The following is a 17148-nucleotide window of genomic DNA, read 5'->3' as shown; positions in this document are numbered from 1 at the left end:
GCTTTCAGCTGCTCAGAGATGCAGCATCTGCAGATGCTTAAGTGACTATTGCCACTGTGTTCCCCATCATCCCCACCACACTGCTAGGAAAACTAGCCTTTGCACCTGCCACTGTTTTCTCTTCCTAATGCAATTTTCTTTCTTTGCAGTGGCTGAATGGGTAGCAGTCCTCATTTTATCTTTTGGACACTCTCTCTTTCCAGCTTGACAAACGTGGCCTGAGAAACCTTCACCGAATCCCACTGCCTCTGTGATGGTGAATCCACACTTCTTGTGACAGAACAAGAATACTTTGGACACATAAAATTCCTCAAATTGTAATGGGGGACATTCAAAGAGATAGCCATGTAAGTCTGCTATAGCATTAAATGACAGAAAGGAATCCTGCAGCACCTTTGAGACTATACTAGGTTTTCATGGATTCATTCAATACATATCATCAATATGGCATTTCCAGCCTTTGTAAACAAACACATGCACAAATGGGGGTGGAGGTGAAAAATAATTTAAATGTAAAGCAAGTTGCAGTGTTGACAAGTATTTGTTACTTCTCTCTGTCTATCAAACACAGGCACAAAGAAACATGTTTGTCTGAATAAACTGGGTTCACTCCATGTACAATGGACCCTTCCAATCCACCAGCTTTCAACCCACAGTTTCAATCAACTATGATCATCACAGCCTATATCTAAAATGGCAGTGGCATGCACATGAATGCATTGATATGGGCTGTGACTATTTTTTGCCATTTGCTATGGGTCCAGGAACTGAACCCCATGAATTCAGAGGGCCACTTTATCTGGACTACACAAAGGTTATGCTAGAAATCCTTTCTTACCATAATTTTCCCTCAGACTGTGCACATTTTCCCCCTTTCACAGTGATTTCATGATAAACATTTGAAAATTGCTTTTCTGTAGGGTTCAGCATATCTTCAGAGTGCAAGTGAACCTAAGCTGAACAGATTAGGGAACAAAATGAAATGTGTTGTACAAACCCCCTTGATCCCAGCATACTCACAATTATTTTTAACCTAAGTTTTTTTTTTGAGGAGTAGACCCTTAATGTTCTTTTTCTTATTTAATTATTACATGGGACCCAATGCTAAAGACTGTCTGAGCTCATTTGTCAGTCCCTCATGGGGATAAACACTTAAGAGTAGGATGCAGACTTGTGAACTGTCTTACTGTGGGTCAGAGATACATAACCCTTTTATAAACACAGAAATAGCCAACGTTCCTGCTAGCATGTCACAGACCACCATCTGCTTCCTCCTATCAGAATTCAAATTCTCAGCTGCTACAGATCCAAAATGGCAGCAGCAGTCTGTCCTTCTAATCATTCCCTTGTGGAATTAAATGCATCTGCATTTTATTTCACCAGAGGGGTGAAACAGATCACAGTTTGGGAACCAACAGCCTAAAGGAAATTCTTACTTTCAACACCCTCTTCTTGTGATGATTTCCTGGTTTCTAAAGCTCACTAAGTCTGTATCATTCTCAGCTTCATTCAATCTCTGTTTCATTCAAAGGAAACTTCCCTCTGCCTTGACTTGGTTTTCATAACAAAGTACCCTCCTACTGAATCTTCCCAAGGACTACTATCAGTAGAATATCATCCTTCTTTGCACATATTTTGTATTCATGTATTGTATTCATGCCTGATTTTATTGTATGTCTTATGTGTTTGAATATGCTGTTTTATCTGTTTTACTGTTTTATTGTTTCTCAGGCTTCGCCCTGTGTTAGCTGCCCTGAGTTCCTACGGAGAGATGGAGGCGGGATAGAAAAATAAAGATGATGATGATGATGATGATTATCCTACTCCTTCTCTTTATTTTTCTTACATTTTACAAAAGCATACCTTTCTATTCATATTATGCAAAAATATGATCTACAGATTGAGATTGTCTCTTTAAAAGAATAATTTGAGAACACTTTTTCGATGTCTAGAATTCCTATTATTATCCTCCTGTTTTATTCTAGCAGTTATGAAAGAATATATATAGTCAATGTGATCTTGTCATTGGGATTAGGAGTTAAGACATTCCCTACAAATCAGTGTAATCTTTCCAATAGGACAATGTTAACACTGAGCGTCCCTGTCTGCGATGGCACATTTTCAATTACTCTACATGTTTTCTACTTAGTAAACCAGCTTAATTTTCAGCTAGGCCACAATATTGGAACATGTCCTACAGTTTCAAGGAGTGGGGGTGGCAGAGATGTTAAAGGAGCAATCTTAGTGCCCTTGTAAGTTGTTTAGCCTCTGGCACTTATAAATCCAAAAACACTGGGGAAATCCCCTTTCCTTGCTTGTAATATGCTTTTAGATTTATTACTTAAAGAACCTCCACTTAATCCCTTCACAGAAGTCAAGTTTTATCTCCATTCTAATAAAGGTTTCCTATTGAAAATGGAAAGAAAACAAAATTAAACCCTAGAAAGAAGAGGAATACTTCAGAGTAAAAAATGTAAATAGACTCTTGAGTAAGTGTTATCCTCTAAGAAAAACAAGAAATGGGGAGGGAAAGCCAGGATGGTTTAAATTACTCTACACCAGTCCAGGCTATCTATCTTCAGCTGCTCTCTTCGACACTTGGCTGGGGTGGGCAGGAAAGACAGGGGCTAAAGAGCTCTTTAGGGACCAAATTACTGTTTCAAAATGGGCTGTGTGCTCCTTGTGCTCCAAGAATATGACAATATTATCTGAGAGATGTTACAGAGGCTGCCGCGTCCTTCGGAGCTCTGTGAAAGCATCTAGTATGATTAGAGGCATATGTCACTAAAATATATCTTATAGAATATAAAGGGGAGGGAGGATGTCATTGAAAATTGACTTTTAAAGGTGTCCAGCCAGAACTCTGTGCGATCTATAAAACTTATTAGCATTTCATAGCAATGATGGTATTTGCTGGGTTTCTTGGAAAAACAAAAGGGAGTGCAGATATAGTTCAAGCTCTGCTCTTACATCATTTTTTCTCTCTTAGGCCTGGAGATGTAGAACAAATGTAGACTAAAACCCAATGAATCACCATGACTGTAATTATGGCTGCTAATATGTATATAATCCCAATAACGTGGCTGCTTGTATCTCATCAAAGGAAAGAAATGTCACATCAAGTGGATAAAACAGGGAATAGCTCAGCACACAATCTGCATGTGCTAATTCACATGTATAGGTGCAAATGTAGACATAATCCCTATGCTCTCAAATAGAAACACATTACATCTTGTTGTGTGCCTAGTTATTCAATCTGCATGCCCAGCTGACCCGATTGGCAAAGGGAAACTTTAAGACCGTTGCTCTATTTTGTTCTTATTGCTCTTTATCTAGGATCATATGGTTCTTCAAACAGAGAACACTTTCAAATCGAAGACATGCTCTGCAGCCCTTCAAATAAAGAGTGTCCATTGCTAACCTAGATACATGCCCTGCCTAAAAGCTGCTAACTGGCTAAATGCTGTACATAAAATAGAAATTAAACCATAACATCTGTCAAAAAGGATTAAAATTTATCTTCACCCTTATCTGCTACCATTTTTGTTGCAGAACATCCATACAACTAGGTAAGAATATGGCTTTGTGGAAAGCCTTAACACAATGTTGACGATTGATGGAATAAGTACAAGATTTAACTTGCATTTATACCATCCCAAGTCCTTTTAAATAACATCACTTTAATTGTAAAGAATATTCATGGGTTTATTAATTTCCATTCAGATATCCCATCCCACTAAAAAAACCTTAACAAATATGATTTTTTAAAAATTCTTCAACGAGAATGAAAAGACTATGCTTTGAAGAGCAATTGTTTACATTTAGGCGTTACTTTTTGTGACAAAAATACTTTTTACACTTTAAAAACTGAAAGTTTTTGAAAAAAATGAACTACAACATTATTTGTATGCCAATAAAATTATTTGGAAGGGAAATGTCCTAAAATGTGAAATATCATCCAAAAATTTACAAAGCCTGTCACTCAGCAGAGAGAAAACATTTGAAATTGTTCATTCCCACGTGTGAGAAATGACCAAGTAAAACATTCACATCTCTACCTGAAAATGATTTGGAGGCATGGCACAATGAAATTGTTACATATCTTACTGTTTCTTCCAGGTCCATGGACAAAAGATGAGTGGATTCACCAACTTTATGGGTTACTAAAGTACTTTTTTTTTTTTTTTTTACTTTCATGGCCCTCAAATTTGGCTCCAATCAATTCAGAAACAATAGCACTGTTTCTTATGCTTATGCAGGGCTGGCCCTGCCACTGGGCAGAGTAATGCAGTTGCCTCAGAGAGGAGAAGCTGGTAGAAGGGAAGGGAATGCCAATAAGGTATTAGTGGGCAGAGCTATATGTGCCACATGATTTGCCCTGTTCTGCCTTAGCTGCTCTAGAGGGTGCTGTTCAAGAACCAGTGCTGAAGTAAGATTCAATGACCAGTCTCACCAGCTTTAGGACAACTTCAGAAATGAGAGGGGACACCTTCTTGTCCTTTGACGCAGTTAACAGAATGTTTAATAATGAATTTATATACATTTTCATACCACATGTCAGCTGCTCTGCATACTATTTTACAATATGCACAATTCAGGAAGCAAAGGGTGTGTGTGGGGGGGGCTTCTGATGGCAGTGCAGCTGTTTTGCTGGCACACAATGGCCATAAAACCAGAAAATTAATCTGCCAGGGAAATCTCCATCTGGAAGAGAGCTCCCGTCTCAGATCTCTTTACTACTGTTCCTCCAATAACTCTACTTCTGATGCTGACAGTACAACCTTCACATGTGATACAGGTTCATTGAGTGAAAGGAGCACAATGGAAATGAAGATAGGAAATGGAAGCCTCAACAAGGTATGCAAGAGTGTTTATATTTTTGGAGAGGTAATATGAGTGTAGATCTAAGCAAGCTCACATTCATGGTTTGAGTCAGATGAAGGTCAGAACAGGCATTGTGGCGTGAGGTGGCAGAGATTACCCATCCACCCATTAGGTGCAGTCCTGAGGAAAATTCCTATTTTGAATCTTAGTATTGACTTTGGAGTGAAAGCCCTTGATAGTACCAATGGGGATCCCCCTTCTACCAACAGACATCACATAGTGAGGAGAGAGGGAATGTTCCTTCAGAATCCTAGTAAGGGAAACTAAGATTAAATCCCGTTTTCATGCCTGCTGAAAACCTAGAAATTATTAGTCCCTCTCAAAATAATGCAATTTGCATTTTTAATAAAAATGAACACTAGATGCAAAAGACATGACTGATGAGACATGCTGGTGTTGTGTACCATAAAACTATCTGATGCTACATTCTGAGAATGGGTCCATGGTTTTCACTTGACTGACAAAGGGACTGTGGAAAAGATAAGGTTAAAAACCTTTTTCTACAACTACTACTAACAGCTAAGCAACCCAGTCGGTGGTGGTGGAGGAGGAAGCAGAGGAGATGGTGGAGGATACACAATCCGTACAATGATGAATGACAAAGACAAAGCAGAAAGTGTTATGATTGAGCCTCATGGCTCTGTTACTGGCAGACGTGGGCGTAAGACTCCTCGAGAGTCAGATACTCTCGAGGAGCGAGAAAGAAAGAGACTGCGAGATATCTTTGCAGCACCATCTGACGAAGAGTCTTTTGAGGGGTTTACGGAGAGAATGGAGGAGGGGCTGGTTAGCTCGGAGGAGGATGAGATGGATTGGACTCGGGTGAGGGAGGAATTGGGTGCCACTGGCAATGATGGGATGGAAGATGAATGGGGACCTTCAGGATTAGACCCATGGACAAGCTGGAGGGATGGGACGGGATCCACAGCTGGGGATGCTGTGGGGCGTAGTCAGAGGTGTTCCAGCTCTGATGAGGAAAGTGATGAGGAAACGCCCGGGTTAAGGAGGGCAGCTGATAGTGATGAGGATTTGTAACTGGCATAAAATGAGGCTTGGGAGCAATTGCAAATTGCGTTGGGCAAGGTAATCTGGACGAACGCTTGGGATCTGTGTGGGACGCTTTCCTGAAGACTGGTGTGTTTTCGTGTGCTGATACGTAAGTTGTTTTGGAATTTGGGGTCAGACGGCGGGAGGAACTGTGTGGGCTTTTGTTTGTGCAAACTTGTGCTTAATCTCATTAGCTTTGACCTTCCGTCGTCTTCTTGACGGACGCCATCTCCTGCTTTGAATTTCGGACTGAACTGACCACGGCTTGACTTCCCCCTACTCGGACTTGGTGAAACTACAAACGTCTGCTTCTGGCTTGAACTACGGAAAGGAACTGGGTCTACTCTACTGCTTCAATCCTCGGCTGATCTGTGTGTATTGGAAATCTTGCCTGCTGTGTGGAGGAGTGACTCAAGTTACTCAAAGCACAGTGCTGGCAGCAGAGAGGAATCTGCTGCCAATTAGCTGCATTCTTTTGAACACTTTGTTCCCCGGCTTCTGTTTTGTTTATCCCCAGGCTGAAGCAAGCTGTTTTGTTTTTACCCGGATTAAACTCCGGTTTAATCCGGTTTATCTTTTGAGCGTTTTTCCTTGCCCCTTTTTGCTTTTAAAGGCTAATACTGCCTGGCCCTTGTATTTTACGGGCATTTTGAGTTCTGTAATCCAATAAACTCTGTTATCTTTGATCTTGTGGCGTTCTGTCTTTGACAGATTGCCCAACGCCATAAAAAAGGTTTATTGCAGTAATAAATCCCGTCAGGAAGACGATGGATGAGTTAAGGGCTAAGTTCGATCAATTACAAACGGCCTTTACTGTCAGTCAAACAGCTAATGCTGTTAAAGGACATGTTTTGACTCCTGAACGCTTTGACGGAACCAGGTGCAAGTTGCCAACTTTTTTGGCACAAGTTGAGCTTTATTTTTCCCAGCTCAGTGCTCATGCTTACCCTACAGACACTAGCAAGGTGGCATTTATTTTGAGTTTGTTGACTGGTCCCGCAGGACAATGGGCCACTAATTTAATTTTGGGAAATGACCCAGTCAAGGACAATTTGAATAATTTCAAGAAGTTACTAACTGACACTTTTGGGGACCCTCTCCGCACGGAGAATGCTGGGTGGGCTCTGTATCGGTTGAAACAGGGAAAGGGGACTGTTTTGGATTACTTAAATAAGTTTAATTTGTATCGCCACCAGCTGGACTGGGGGGAAAATGCATTCATGCTTTTGTTTACTGCTGGGTTAAGTGATTATCTCCAGGATGAATTAGCACGCTTGGAGCCGGCTGAGAATTGGGATGCCTTAGTAGCTAAGGTGCTGCGTTTGGATGCCAGGTTCGAGTCCCGTAAACACTCGAAAGCAATGTGTGCGCCACCTATGCATGTAACCAGGGCACCTGTGGTGATGGGGGAAGAGCCTATGGAGCTTGGGGTCTTTAAAAAGCTGTCTACAGAAGAAAAGAACCGCAGGAGGCAGCTGGGGTTGTGTTTGTACTGTGGGAATGCTGGGCATTTTGCCAAAAACTGTAATGTGAAACCTTCCCAGCTTTCGGGAAAAGGCCAGCCCTAGTGCGACGTGAGTCCAACGCATTAGGGCTACTAAAGCAGTCAACTGAGGGGAGGAAGCATGTTTTCGTACCCATTACATTATCTGTTGGGGGAAAGGAACTTGTTTCTACTTTGGCACTGCTGGACTCAGGGGCTACGGTCTCTTACGTGGATATTGAGTTTGCTAGGAAGCATGGCATTCCTAGAGTGCGCAAGGCATGCGACGTGTGGGTGGAAGGAGCGGATGGGAGACTGCTGGAGACTGGGGTGGTTAACCATGAGACCTCAGCAGTAATGTGGGAGGTGCAGGGAGTAACGGGAACGTTTGTGTGGGATATTACAAGCTTGCCCAGATACGATGTGATCCTGGGGATGGATTGGCTAGCTGTAGTAAATCCACAAGTAGATTGGGTGACGCGTAAGTTGACCTAAAAGAGGCAGGATTGTTGCACTCTGAACGTTTCTCAATCTGATATGGAGGGAGTGCCTGCTGAGTATGGGGAGTTCTCTGATGTATTTTGTAAAAAAGAAGCGGACAAGTTACCGCCGCACAGGCCGTATGATTGCGCCATTAAGCTAGCGGAAGGTGCGAAATTGCCAGCAGGAAGGCTGTATGCCTTGACTGTACCGGAAAGGCAAGCTTTGCGAGAGTTCCTAGATGAAAATTTAGCCAAGGGGTTTATTCGCCCATCTAGCTCTCCAACTGCGGCACCGGTATTCTTTGTAGCCAAAAAGACTGGGGAACTTAGGTTGGTCTGCGATTATCGGATCCTAAACAAATACACCATTCGGGATAGGTACCTGCTGCCTTTAATCTCGGAACTGTTATCAAGGGTGCAAGGGGCTAAGGTCTTTACCAAGCTTGACCTGCGGGGGGCGTATAACTTAATCCGAATACGGGAAGGTGATGAATGGAAGACGGCATTTAACACGTGCTTCGGATGACACGAGTTCCGAGTCATGCCTTTCGGACTTTGCAATGCGCCTGCGGTCTTCCAGAGGTTCATGAACGATGTGTTTAGGGACCTAATTGACCAATTTTTAGTGATTTATTTGGATGATATCTTGATTTTTTCTAAGGACGAGAAAGAACATCGTCAGCATGTCAAGCAGGTTCTGCACCGTCTGCGGGCTAATGGGCTCTTCGCCAAGGCTTCCAAGTGCGTCTTTCATGTGCCTGAAGTGGAGTTCCTAGGTCATGTAGTGTCAGGTAGGGAACTTAAAATGGACCCACATAAGGTTGACGCCGTCAACTCATGGCAGGAGCTTAAGACTAAGAAGGATGTGCAAAGGTTCTTAGGATTCGCTAATTACTACCGGGAGTTTATTCCGAATTTTGCAAAGCTCACGGTGCCTTTGACGCAGCTCCTGCGTAAGAAACAGCCATTTGTGTGGGGGCGGGAAGCTCACGACGCGTTTTTACAACTAAAGTCTAGCTTTCAATCAGACAACATACTAACACATCCTGATGTTGACAAACCGTTCGTGGTAGAAGCGGACGCTTCTAGCTACGCGTTGGGGGCTGTATTGTCTCAGAAAGATTCCTCAGGGACCTTGCGTCCCTGTGGATTTTACTCGCGGCAACTAACACCATTCGAGCAGAACTATACCATATGGGAGAAGGAGTTGTTGGTGATTAAGGTGGCGTTTGAGGTGTGGCGGCACTGGCTAGAAGGGGCGCGGCACCAAATCGTGGTCAGGTCTGATCACAAGAATTTGGAGCACTTGCAAACAGCAAAAAAGTTAAACCAGCGTCAAATCCGATGGGCTTTGTTTTTCTCCAGGTTTAACTTCAAAGTGCAGTTCGTGGAGGGGAAGGCAAACTTGCGGGCCGACGCCTTGTCCCGCAAGCCGGAGTTTAAGACCAATGAGCAGGTGGTATGTCAGACCATCTTGCCTACTGCCTCTCTATGTGTTGTAGATAATGAGCTTGGGTTACATGACCAGATCCTTGAGGCTCAGAGGGACGATGTGTGGACTCAGGAGCAACTTATGCTGTTATCAGCAGGTAACCATACAATACTGCCTCATCTACAAGATCAAGACGGAGTATTGGTACGCAGGGGGCAGGTCTATGTACCAGTGGGGGCCCTCAGGTTGGAGGTGATTAGAGCCCACCATGACGAACCCATGGCTGGGCACTTTGGCAGGTTCAAGACCGTGCAGCTTATCACCAGGAGCTACTGGTGGCCAAAGATGCGGCAAGACATTCTGTGCTTTTGTGACAGCTGCGCTGTTTGCCAGCAGAGTAAGACGCCTGTTGGGCGCCCTAGAGGTTTGTTGTCGTCTCTACCTGTTCCTGAGAGGCCATGGCAAATCATTTCCATGGATTTTATTTCGGATTTGCCTAAGTCTGGGGGTTATACTTGTATTTGGGTGGTGGTGGATTTATTTAGCAAACTGGCTCATTTTATTCCTTGTTCAACCATTCCGGCGGCCCCTACGTTGGCCTTACTGTTTACTAAGCACATCTATCGTTTGCACGGAGCTCCCGAGGTGATTATTTCGGATAGGGCTCCGCAATTTGTGTCACGCTTTTGGAAACACTTCCATGAGTGCTTAGGTACTAAGTTAAACGTTTCTTCTGCGTTTCATCCGCAAACGGATGGTCAGTCGGAACGGGTTAATGGGCTCTTAGAGCAATATTTACGTTGTTTTTGTTTAGATCAACCCACTGCTTGTGGCTACCGGTGGCGGAGTTCGCTTACAACAATGCGGTGCACACGTCTAGTCAGCATACGCCATTTGAACTAACGTATGGTTTTCACCCACGGGGAGGTGTGGCGCCGTCGACCAATGTGGTCTCTTCTGACCCTGTGTACCGCTCTTCGGAAATGGCTGCGTTGCATGATGTTGCCCGTCGCTTACTGTTGGAAGCTAAGGCAACGCAAAAGACTCAGGCCGATCACCGCAGGCAGGCAGGGGAGGAGTTGGAAGAAGGGGATTTGGTGTGGTTGTCTTCCAAACATATTAAACAGGCTGGGGGAAAATTTGCGCCTCGGTATTTGGGTCCCTTTCCTATCGTTAAAAAGATTTCTTCCGTTGCGTTTCGTTTGCGTTTACCGTCTAGTTTAAAGGTCCATCCAGTTTTCCATCGTTCACTGTTAAAATTAGATACCTCCAGTCGTCGTGGTGCTATAGCGGAGGGTATCACTGCCACCTCTCCGCCTTCGGGGGAGGAGGCCTTTGTGAGAGGGGATAGTGTTATGATTGAGCCTCATGGCTCTGTTACTGGCAGACGTGGGCGTAAGACTCCTCGAGAGTCAGATACTCTCGAGGAGCGAGAAAGAAAGAGACTGCGAGATATCTTTGCAGCACCATCTGACGAAGAGTCTTTTGAGGGGTTTACGGAGAGAATGGAGGAGGGGCTGGTTAGCTCGGAGGAGGATGAGATGGATTGGACTCGGGTGAGGGAGGAATTGGGTGCCACTGGCAATGATGGGATGGAAGATGAATGGGGACCTTCAGGATTAGACCCATGGACAAGCTGGAGGGATGGGACGGGATCCACAGCTGGGGATGCTGTGGGGCGTAGTCAGAGGTGTTCCAGCTCTGATGAGGAAAGTGATGAGGAAACGCCCGGGTTAAGGAGGGCAGCTGATAGTGATGAGGATTTGTAACTGGCATAAAATGAGGCTTGGGAGCAATTGCAAATTGCGTTGGGCAAGGTAATCTGGACGAACGCTTGGGATCTGTGTGGGACGCTTTCCTGAAGACTGGTGTGTTTTCGTGTGCTGATACGTAAGTTGTTTTGGAATTTGGGGTCAGACGGCGGGAGGAACTGTGTGGGCTTTTGTTTGTGCAAACTTGTGCTTAATCTCATTAGCTTTGACCTTCCGTCGTCTTCTTGACGGACGCCATCTCCTGCTTTGGATTTCGGACTGAACTGACCACGGCTTGACTTCCCCCTACTCGGACTTGGTGAAACTACAAACGTCTGCTTCTGGCTTGAACTACGGAAAGGAACTGGGTCTACTCTACTGCTTCAATCCTCGGCTGATCTGTGTGTATTGGAAATCTTGCCTGCTGTGTGGAGGAGTGACTCAAGTTACTCAAAGCACAGTGCTGGCAGCAGAGAGGAATCTGCTGCCAATTAGCTGCATTCTTTTGAACACTTTGTTCCCCGGCTTCTGTTTTGTTTATCCCCAGGCTGAAGCAAGCTGTTTTGTTTTTACCCGGATTAAACTCCGGTTTAATCCGGTTTATCTTTTGAGCGTTTTTCCTTGCCCCTTTTTGCTTTTAAAGGCTAATACTGCCTGGCCCTTGTATTTTACGGGCATTTTGAGTTCTGTAATCCAATAAACTCTGTTATCTTTGATCTTGTGGCGTTCTGTCTTTGACAGAAAGACTCCAAACACTTGTGCCTGCAGAAAGCTGGCTAGTTTGAATAGCCTGTATATGATAGATAAATGTAAGTAATGCTTAAATTGGTAGACTAAGAATGACAAAAATGGGAATGGAATATTCCTTGACATGAGCTTTAGGATATGTCCTCATCAGAGAGAAACAATAATTGTATACTTGTCTCAATTAGATTCTGTAAGGATGTATTTTTATATGTCTCTTTTCCAGCCATTTATAAAGATAGCATTTGAAAAATATTGAATAGGTCACTTTAAAAAATAAACACATATTGCAGTTACAATGTTCCCTAACATGTGTGCACCCATGCGCAACACTCTACATAAGCACATGTCAGCAAATTGCACAACTGTGTCAAATTTGACTTCCCTCTATTTCCAGAAGGGAAACCAAAATCTAACTTAATGCTCATCATCTAGCCACAGATGGATGCACAAATAGTGTAAGCACAAAGGTGCATCTGATTTGTGATTAAAAACCAGATATGCATATAGCATTTAATCTAGTTATGTATTATATGACTAGCCTGGTTCTACATGTTTACTCAGAAGTACATCCCATTGAGATCACTGGACTTCCTCTCAAATATATTATATAGAGAGACAGTTGCCAAGGTATATATTGGTAACATAGATTAGGTCTACTGTTCTGTTATGTTCATGAATGCTCATAATGCACAAAACCTTTTTTCAACATTAAATAGAAATTAGAAGGTACTGTGCCACATTATTGCTTTTGTGATAGACTGAAATGTATCTCATATAACCCTCTCTCAGTCTCTCTCCATATTGGCTAGAAATTAAATCTCTCTCGGCAATTCTAAATAAAGGTTATAATAATAAAACACCTAAATATAATATATTTTAAAATTTGGAAACATTGTTCATATGTCATATATGCTGAAAAAGCCAATTTATATACCACTGTTCCGTGTCTTCACTCTGTTTGTGTAGGTATAAATAAAGAAAAAATCCATTTATCTATATTCCTAGTTATCTAATTTTTGGCAGTGTGCATAACTGGGCTTTCATCTGACCATAATGACCAACAATAAAATGTCTATTATTTCAATTTCATCCAAGAGTTCTGGTGAGGTAACAAAAAAGAGGCTGCAATTTTGTGCCCTGTCTTATGTAAAAGTTCATATAATTATCTCTTCTAACCATATCTCTCAGCCAAACATCTGGATTTTCCCCTATAAAAAGAAATCTATCATACATACCAAGTTTGATATCTATGGTATGAACCTATTGCTACTACCACTAGTGTAGAGCCACTGATTCAGTGAGATTGACATGTGTGTCAACTCTCCAACAAACAAGTGAGTCATTTGATCTATTTTACTTGCGACTATCAGTAGGATTCAAAACTAGAAAAGCAAATTACATGTTTGTGTGCTAGAAAATGAATGTAACTAATATCATTTGTGTAATTTTATAACTCAGATTTTTAGATACTTAAATAATAATAACAACAAACATTTACACTGGATTATCTCAAGGAAAGCAGTTATTGATTCAGAAGGTTAGGAAAATTGCCAACCTGACAGAAGAACTCAGCCCCTGCTGAGAATAAGTGCATGTTCACAGCTGTATTCTTTATCATCTTTACAAGCAGATAATCTGTGGGAAATTTCCAGGTCACAGCTTTCTATTACTGGCCTGATCCATCAGGAAACTAGATTGAGTCATTTCCTTTCAATATATTTCAAATTCAGGTGCTTGGAAATCACCTGTGCTTTCAAGGAGCAAGATTTTATCAGTGGCAGGAAAAACATACCTGGTGGATTTTCACCTTCTCCATGAGTCTTAAAAGCACAGTAAGCATGGTTAGGATTGTTAATAGCATGAATGTATAATGTTTTAAAATGTTTAGTGTGTTTTAAATTCTACTTTAAAATGTTTGTTTTAATTGTACATTATTTCTAAGGCATCGAATAGTTGTTTATTTATAAGCAGCCTTGAGTCCCCCCTCGAGTCGAGAAAAGCAGGGTATAAATGTAGAAAATAAATAAATAAATACTGAAACTGAGAACTAAGGAAGCCCCATTGGAAGATGTCCTCCAGGGACTTCCCTCACACTTGGTAGCAGCCAGTGATTCCGGTCTCCGTAGGAATGGTCAGTCCCACTGAGTTTAATCCAGCGGTTCTCAACCTGTGGGTCCCCAGATATTTTGGCATTCAACTCGCAGAAATCCTAACAGCTGGTAAACTGGCTGGGATTTCTGGGAATTGTTGGCCAAAACACCTGGCGACCCACAGGTTGAGAACCACTGGTTTAGTCCGAAGGAACTAACTCCCTTACAGTTCATACTAAAATATGGAGTGGTTTCCACACCATTCATTCACACTGCTCACTCTGTGTACCAGCATTGCTTTCTTCCTTTGCTACCATTTACTTTCTTTCCCTTCCTCATTCCAAGAAAGGCATTACTCTATGTCTTAAAATACTCACACACACAAACAAACACTATGTAATAAACTGAACAGCCTAATGTTCTCAGTGAGATGTTTTTCCTCTCTAGGCCAATATAATGGAGTCTTGCTCCACAATATTCCTGCTCTCAAATGTTGCAGGACACCAGACCAGATACCATTATTTTTACGTTTTTAAAACACTAACTGGACTGGAACTGAAATCCATAGATCCATATATAGATCACTGGCCCCAATAATCATCAATTAAACATAGCAATCTATATTATTTATTTATTTATTTAGCCGTCTCTCCTCAGGGCTCGAGGCGGGTTACAAAATAGTTAAAACTCATAGACATTGTAAAGATTCTATAAATACACATATTAAAATGCATTACTATAAAACATATATATTAAAACATATTTCTATAGAACACATATTAATAGATCAGGTTGGTGCTATTGATTAAATCTGGGTGCTCATGAAGATACAATTCCCATTCCCAAGGGATAAGAGAAGCGTCAAGGTTCAATAGACTAGCTTTGTGTTAGATAGTCCATGATAAACATAAACTCCACCTGGTTATAGTTGAAATATATGTCAAGTTAATCTATTTAAATTTCCAGATAGTTGCACATTCAGATGGACCCTAACAATGTGGTGAACTAGGTTTTTTTTTGTCTAAAGTAGTCTGATGAAAGGGGGCTGCTGCAGAATAATTGAGAGCATTGCATCTGTATGGTACATTCTCAAAGGAGCCACATTACAAAAAAAATCACAAATACAAAAGAAAGGCTCTCTACCACAGATGCATAAACCACCAAAGACTGTACCAGATAAACAGACAAAAGAATCTTAAAGAATATAATAAAAAGGGATAAATTTGATGAATGCTTATAGTCGTTACAGATAACAAATGAATAGAAATATAAAAATATAGAACTAGATGGAGTACAACTTCTTAAAACCAAAAAGTAAACATGCATAGAGTTCTACCTTTGTTACATTATGTTCTAAAATAGTAGTTTTGTATTTTGATTTTTCTGCTGTATTTGTGATATTACTTTCGATCATGTTTTCTTTTGGGTTTTACGTTGTTGTAGTCCATCTAGTTCTTTATTTTTAATGGTCCTATTCATTTGCTATCCACATTCATTGGCTGTGAAGATAATTCCCATTTATAATTATATTCTTTAAATCCTTATAAGACAGATTTGTTATGGTCTTTTGTGGCTGATACATTACAAAGGAATGACAGAACACATTGTTTTGCTTTATGGGATGGAGGCATTGGGGAGGGGGCTCCTGGAGGAGCCTTGTGTGGGCAAGGTTGAGAATCCCTGCCGTAAAAAAAATAAACCATCCCTACTTTGAGCATGTGTTATGCTTCCACTTCAATGCTACACAATTAAAGCCAGCAATGTTGATGATCGCAGGGAATTAAGAAGAGCTGTGCAGCAATATATTAGAGAACTAAACGGGCAGTTTGCTATACAAATTTGGCCAGTGGCATTTTGGCATCACATAGTACAAATGGGCAAGGGTTAAGTCATTCTTCAGATTTCCTTGGCAGAGTCTTTTATTATTTACAATATTTACTTCAGGGAAGACTTGGCATGTGTCATATTTATCTTGCTGAAAAATGGGACCATAAGCAGCACACATCACCTTTCAAACAAAGCAGCGCCTTGTGCTACTAATTTGGTTCATGAAGTGTGTAATTCAGTCCTTTTGCATGGGGCCAGCATTAGTCACTTGTTTTGTTAAACCATTACAGAACAACACTTCTTGCTTGTTATTGCAATACACTAAAACAAAAGCCTCCTAGTGCCACAAGAGGTCTTGGATAGCATTTCTAAGACCCTGAATACAAGCACATTCCCCTCTTTGAATTTCCTGACACACACAGCAATAGACAGGATGAATGGAAACTGAAAGGAGTGGGGAAAATTCAGATTTAAGATGGCATGGCTAAGTAATTCAGAGTGATCTAAAACCTGTTTCATATAGAGACTACAACACATTTAAAGGGTTAAAGACTATGCACGGGATGTTTCCTTAAACTTCCGACTCCCATGATTCCCAAGGTTCTCGATACAGTATAGTGCAACCTCCGTATTCACAGATTCAATATCCATAATTTCACACACACACCTTAAAATCCCCTCTACGAATGTCTGTGGGACTCTCTAGGGAAGTGGTTCTCAACCTAGGGTCCCAAGACTTTTGGCTTTCAACTCCCAACAGCTGGTAAACTGGCTGGGATTTCTGGGAATTGTAGGCCAAAAATATCTGGGGACCCTAGGCTGAGAAACACTGATCTAGGGTCTTCAGTACAATTCTATGGCATGTTGTTTCCAGCCCAAGTATAATAAAAATATAGGATTCACAGAGGTTTTAGATTTCGAGATTACACTATAGTTGCCAACTTCCAGTTCCAACAATAACCCTTCCAGTTGCCAACTTCCAGTTCCAACAATTGTTTTTAATGCCACATATCTGCCTAACTTTGGGGGGGGGGGGGGATGTCACAAGCATGTCTAAACCATTTGAAGATAGATGCCAAATTGTCAAAGGCTTTCATGGCCAGAATCACAGGGTTGTTGTGTGTTTTCCAGGCTGTATGGCCATGTTCCAGAAGTATTCTCTCCTGATGTTTCACCCACATCTATGGCAGGCATCCTCAGAGGTACCCCAGATGCCGAGTTGAATCTACACTGGTTCCTCATGCACTGTCACAGAAGATGGGCATAAAAGCCAGACGGTATTGGCTTCCCTATCTATCTATCTATCTATCTATCTATCTATCTATCTATCTATCTATCTATCTATCTATCTAGTTTATATTCCACCTTTCTCCCACATGGGGCACATGGGGCCTACAACATGGCA

The 17148-nt window shown here is 41.8% G+C and overlaps 2 protein-coding genes and 1 long non-coding RNA gene across 8 annotated transcripts in view; 2 read left to right on the top strand and 1 right to left on the bottom strand.

Moving 5' to 3' along the window:
- Positions 1–1806, top strand: part of LOC134296117 (uncharacterized) — a 29790-nt gene extending 27984 nt beyond the window's left edge. The window contains exons 3-4 of the long non-coding RNA XR_010002687.1: positions 204–347; positions 1732–1806. This is a non-coding gene — a long non-coding RNA (uncharacterized LOC134296117). The remainder of the gene's footprint in view (positions 1–203; positions 348–1731) is intronic.
- The window catches only part of ebf1 (EBF transcription factor 1), a 448211-nt gene that overhangs the window by 200812 nt on the left and 230251 nt on the right, over positions 1–17148 (bottom strand). The gene's annotated exons all lie outside the window — the stretch shown is intronic.
- On the top strand, positions 9501–11795 carry LOC134296115 (uncharacterized). The gene is made up of 2 exons (XM_062970226.1): positions 9501–11218; positions 11304–11795. Exon 1 carries the CDS (start codon positions 10312–10314, stop codon positions 11095–11097), a length of 786 nt encoding a protein of 261 aa, XP_062826296.1. The 5' UTR covers positions 9501–10311; the 3' UTR covers positions 11098–11218; positions 11304–11795.

The sequence above is a fragment of the Anolis carolinensis genome, chromosome 2, assembly GCF_035594765.1.
Source record: "Anolis carolinensis isolate JA03-04 chromosome 2, rAnoCar3.1.pri, whole genome shotgun sequence".
Taxonomy (NCBI): domain Eukaryota; kingdom Metazoa; phylum Chordata; class Lepidosauria; order Squamata; family Dactyloidae; genus Anolis; species Anolis carolinensis.
This window is presented reverse-complemented; position numbering and strand designations above follow the sequence as displayed.

Excerpts from the sequence above, each read along its gene's own strand:
- LOC134296115 (XM_062970226.1), top strand. The coding sequence starts at position 10,312 with ATGGCTGCGTTGCATGATGTTGCCCGTCGCTTACTGTTGGAAGCTAAG.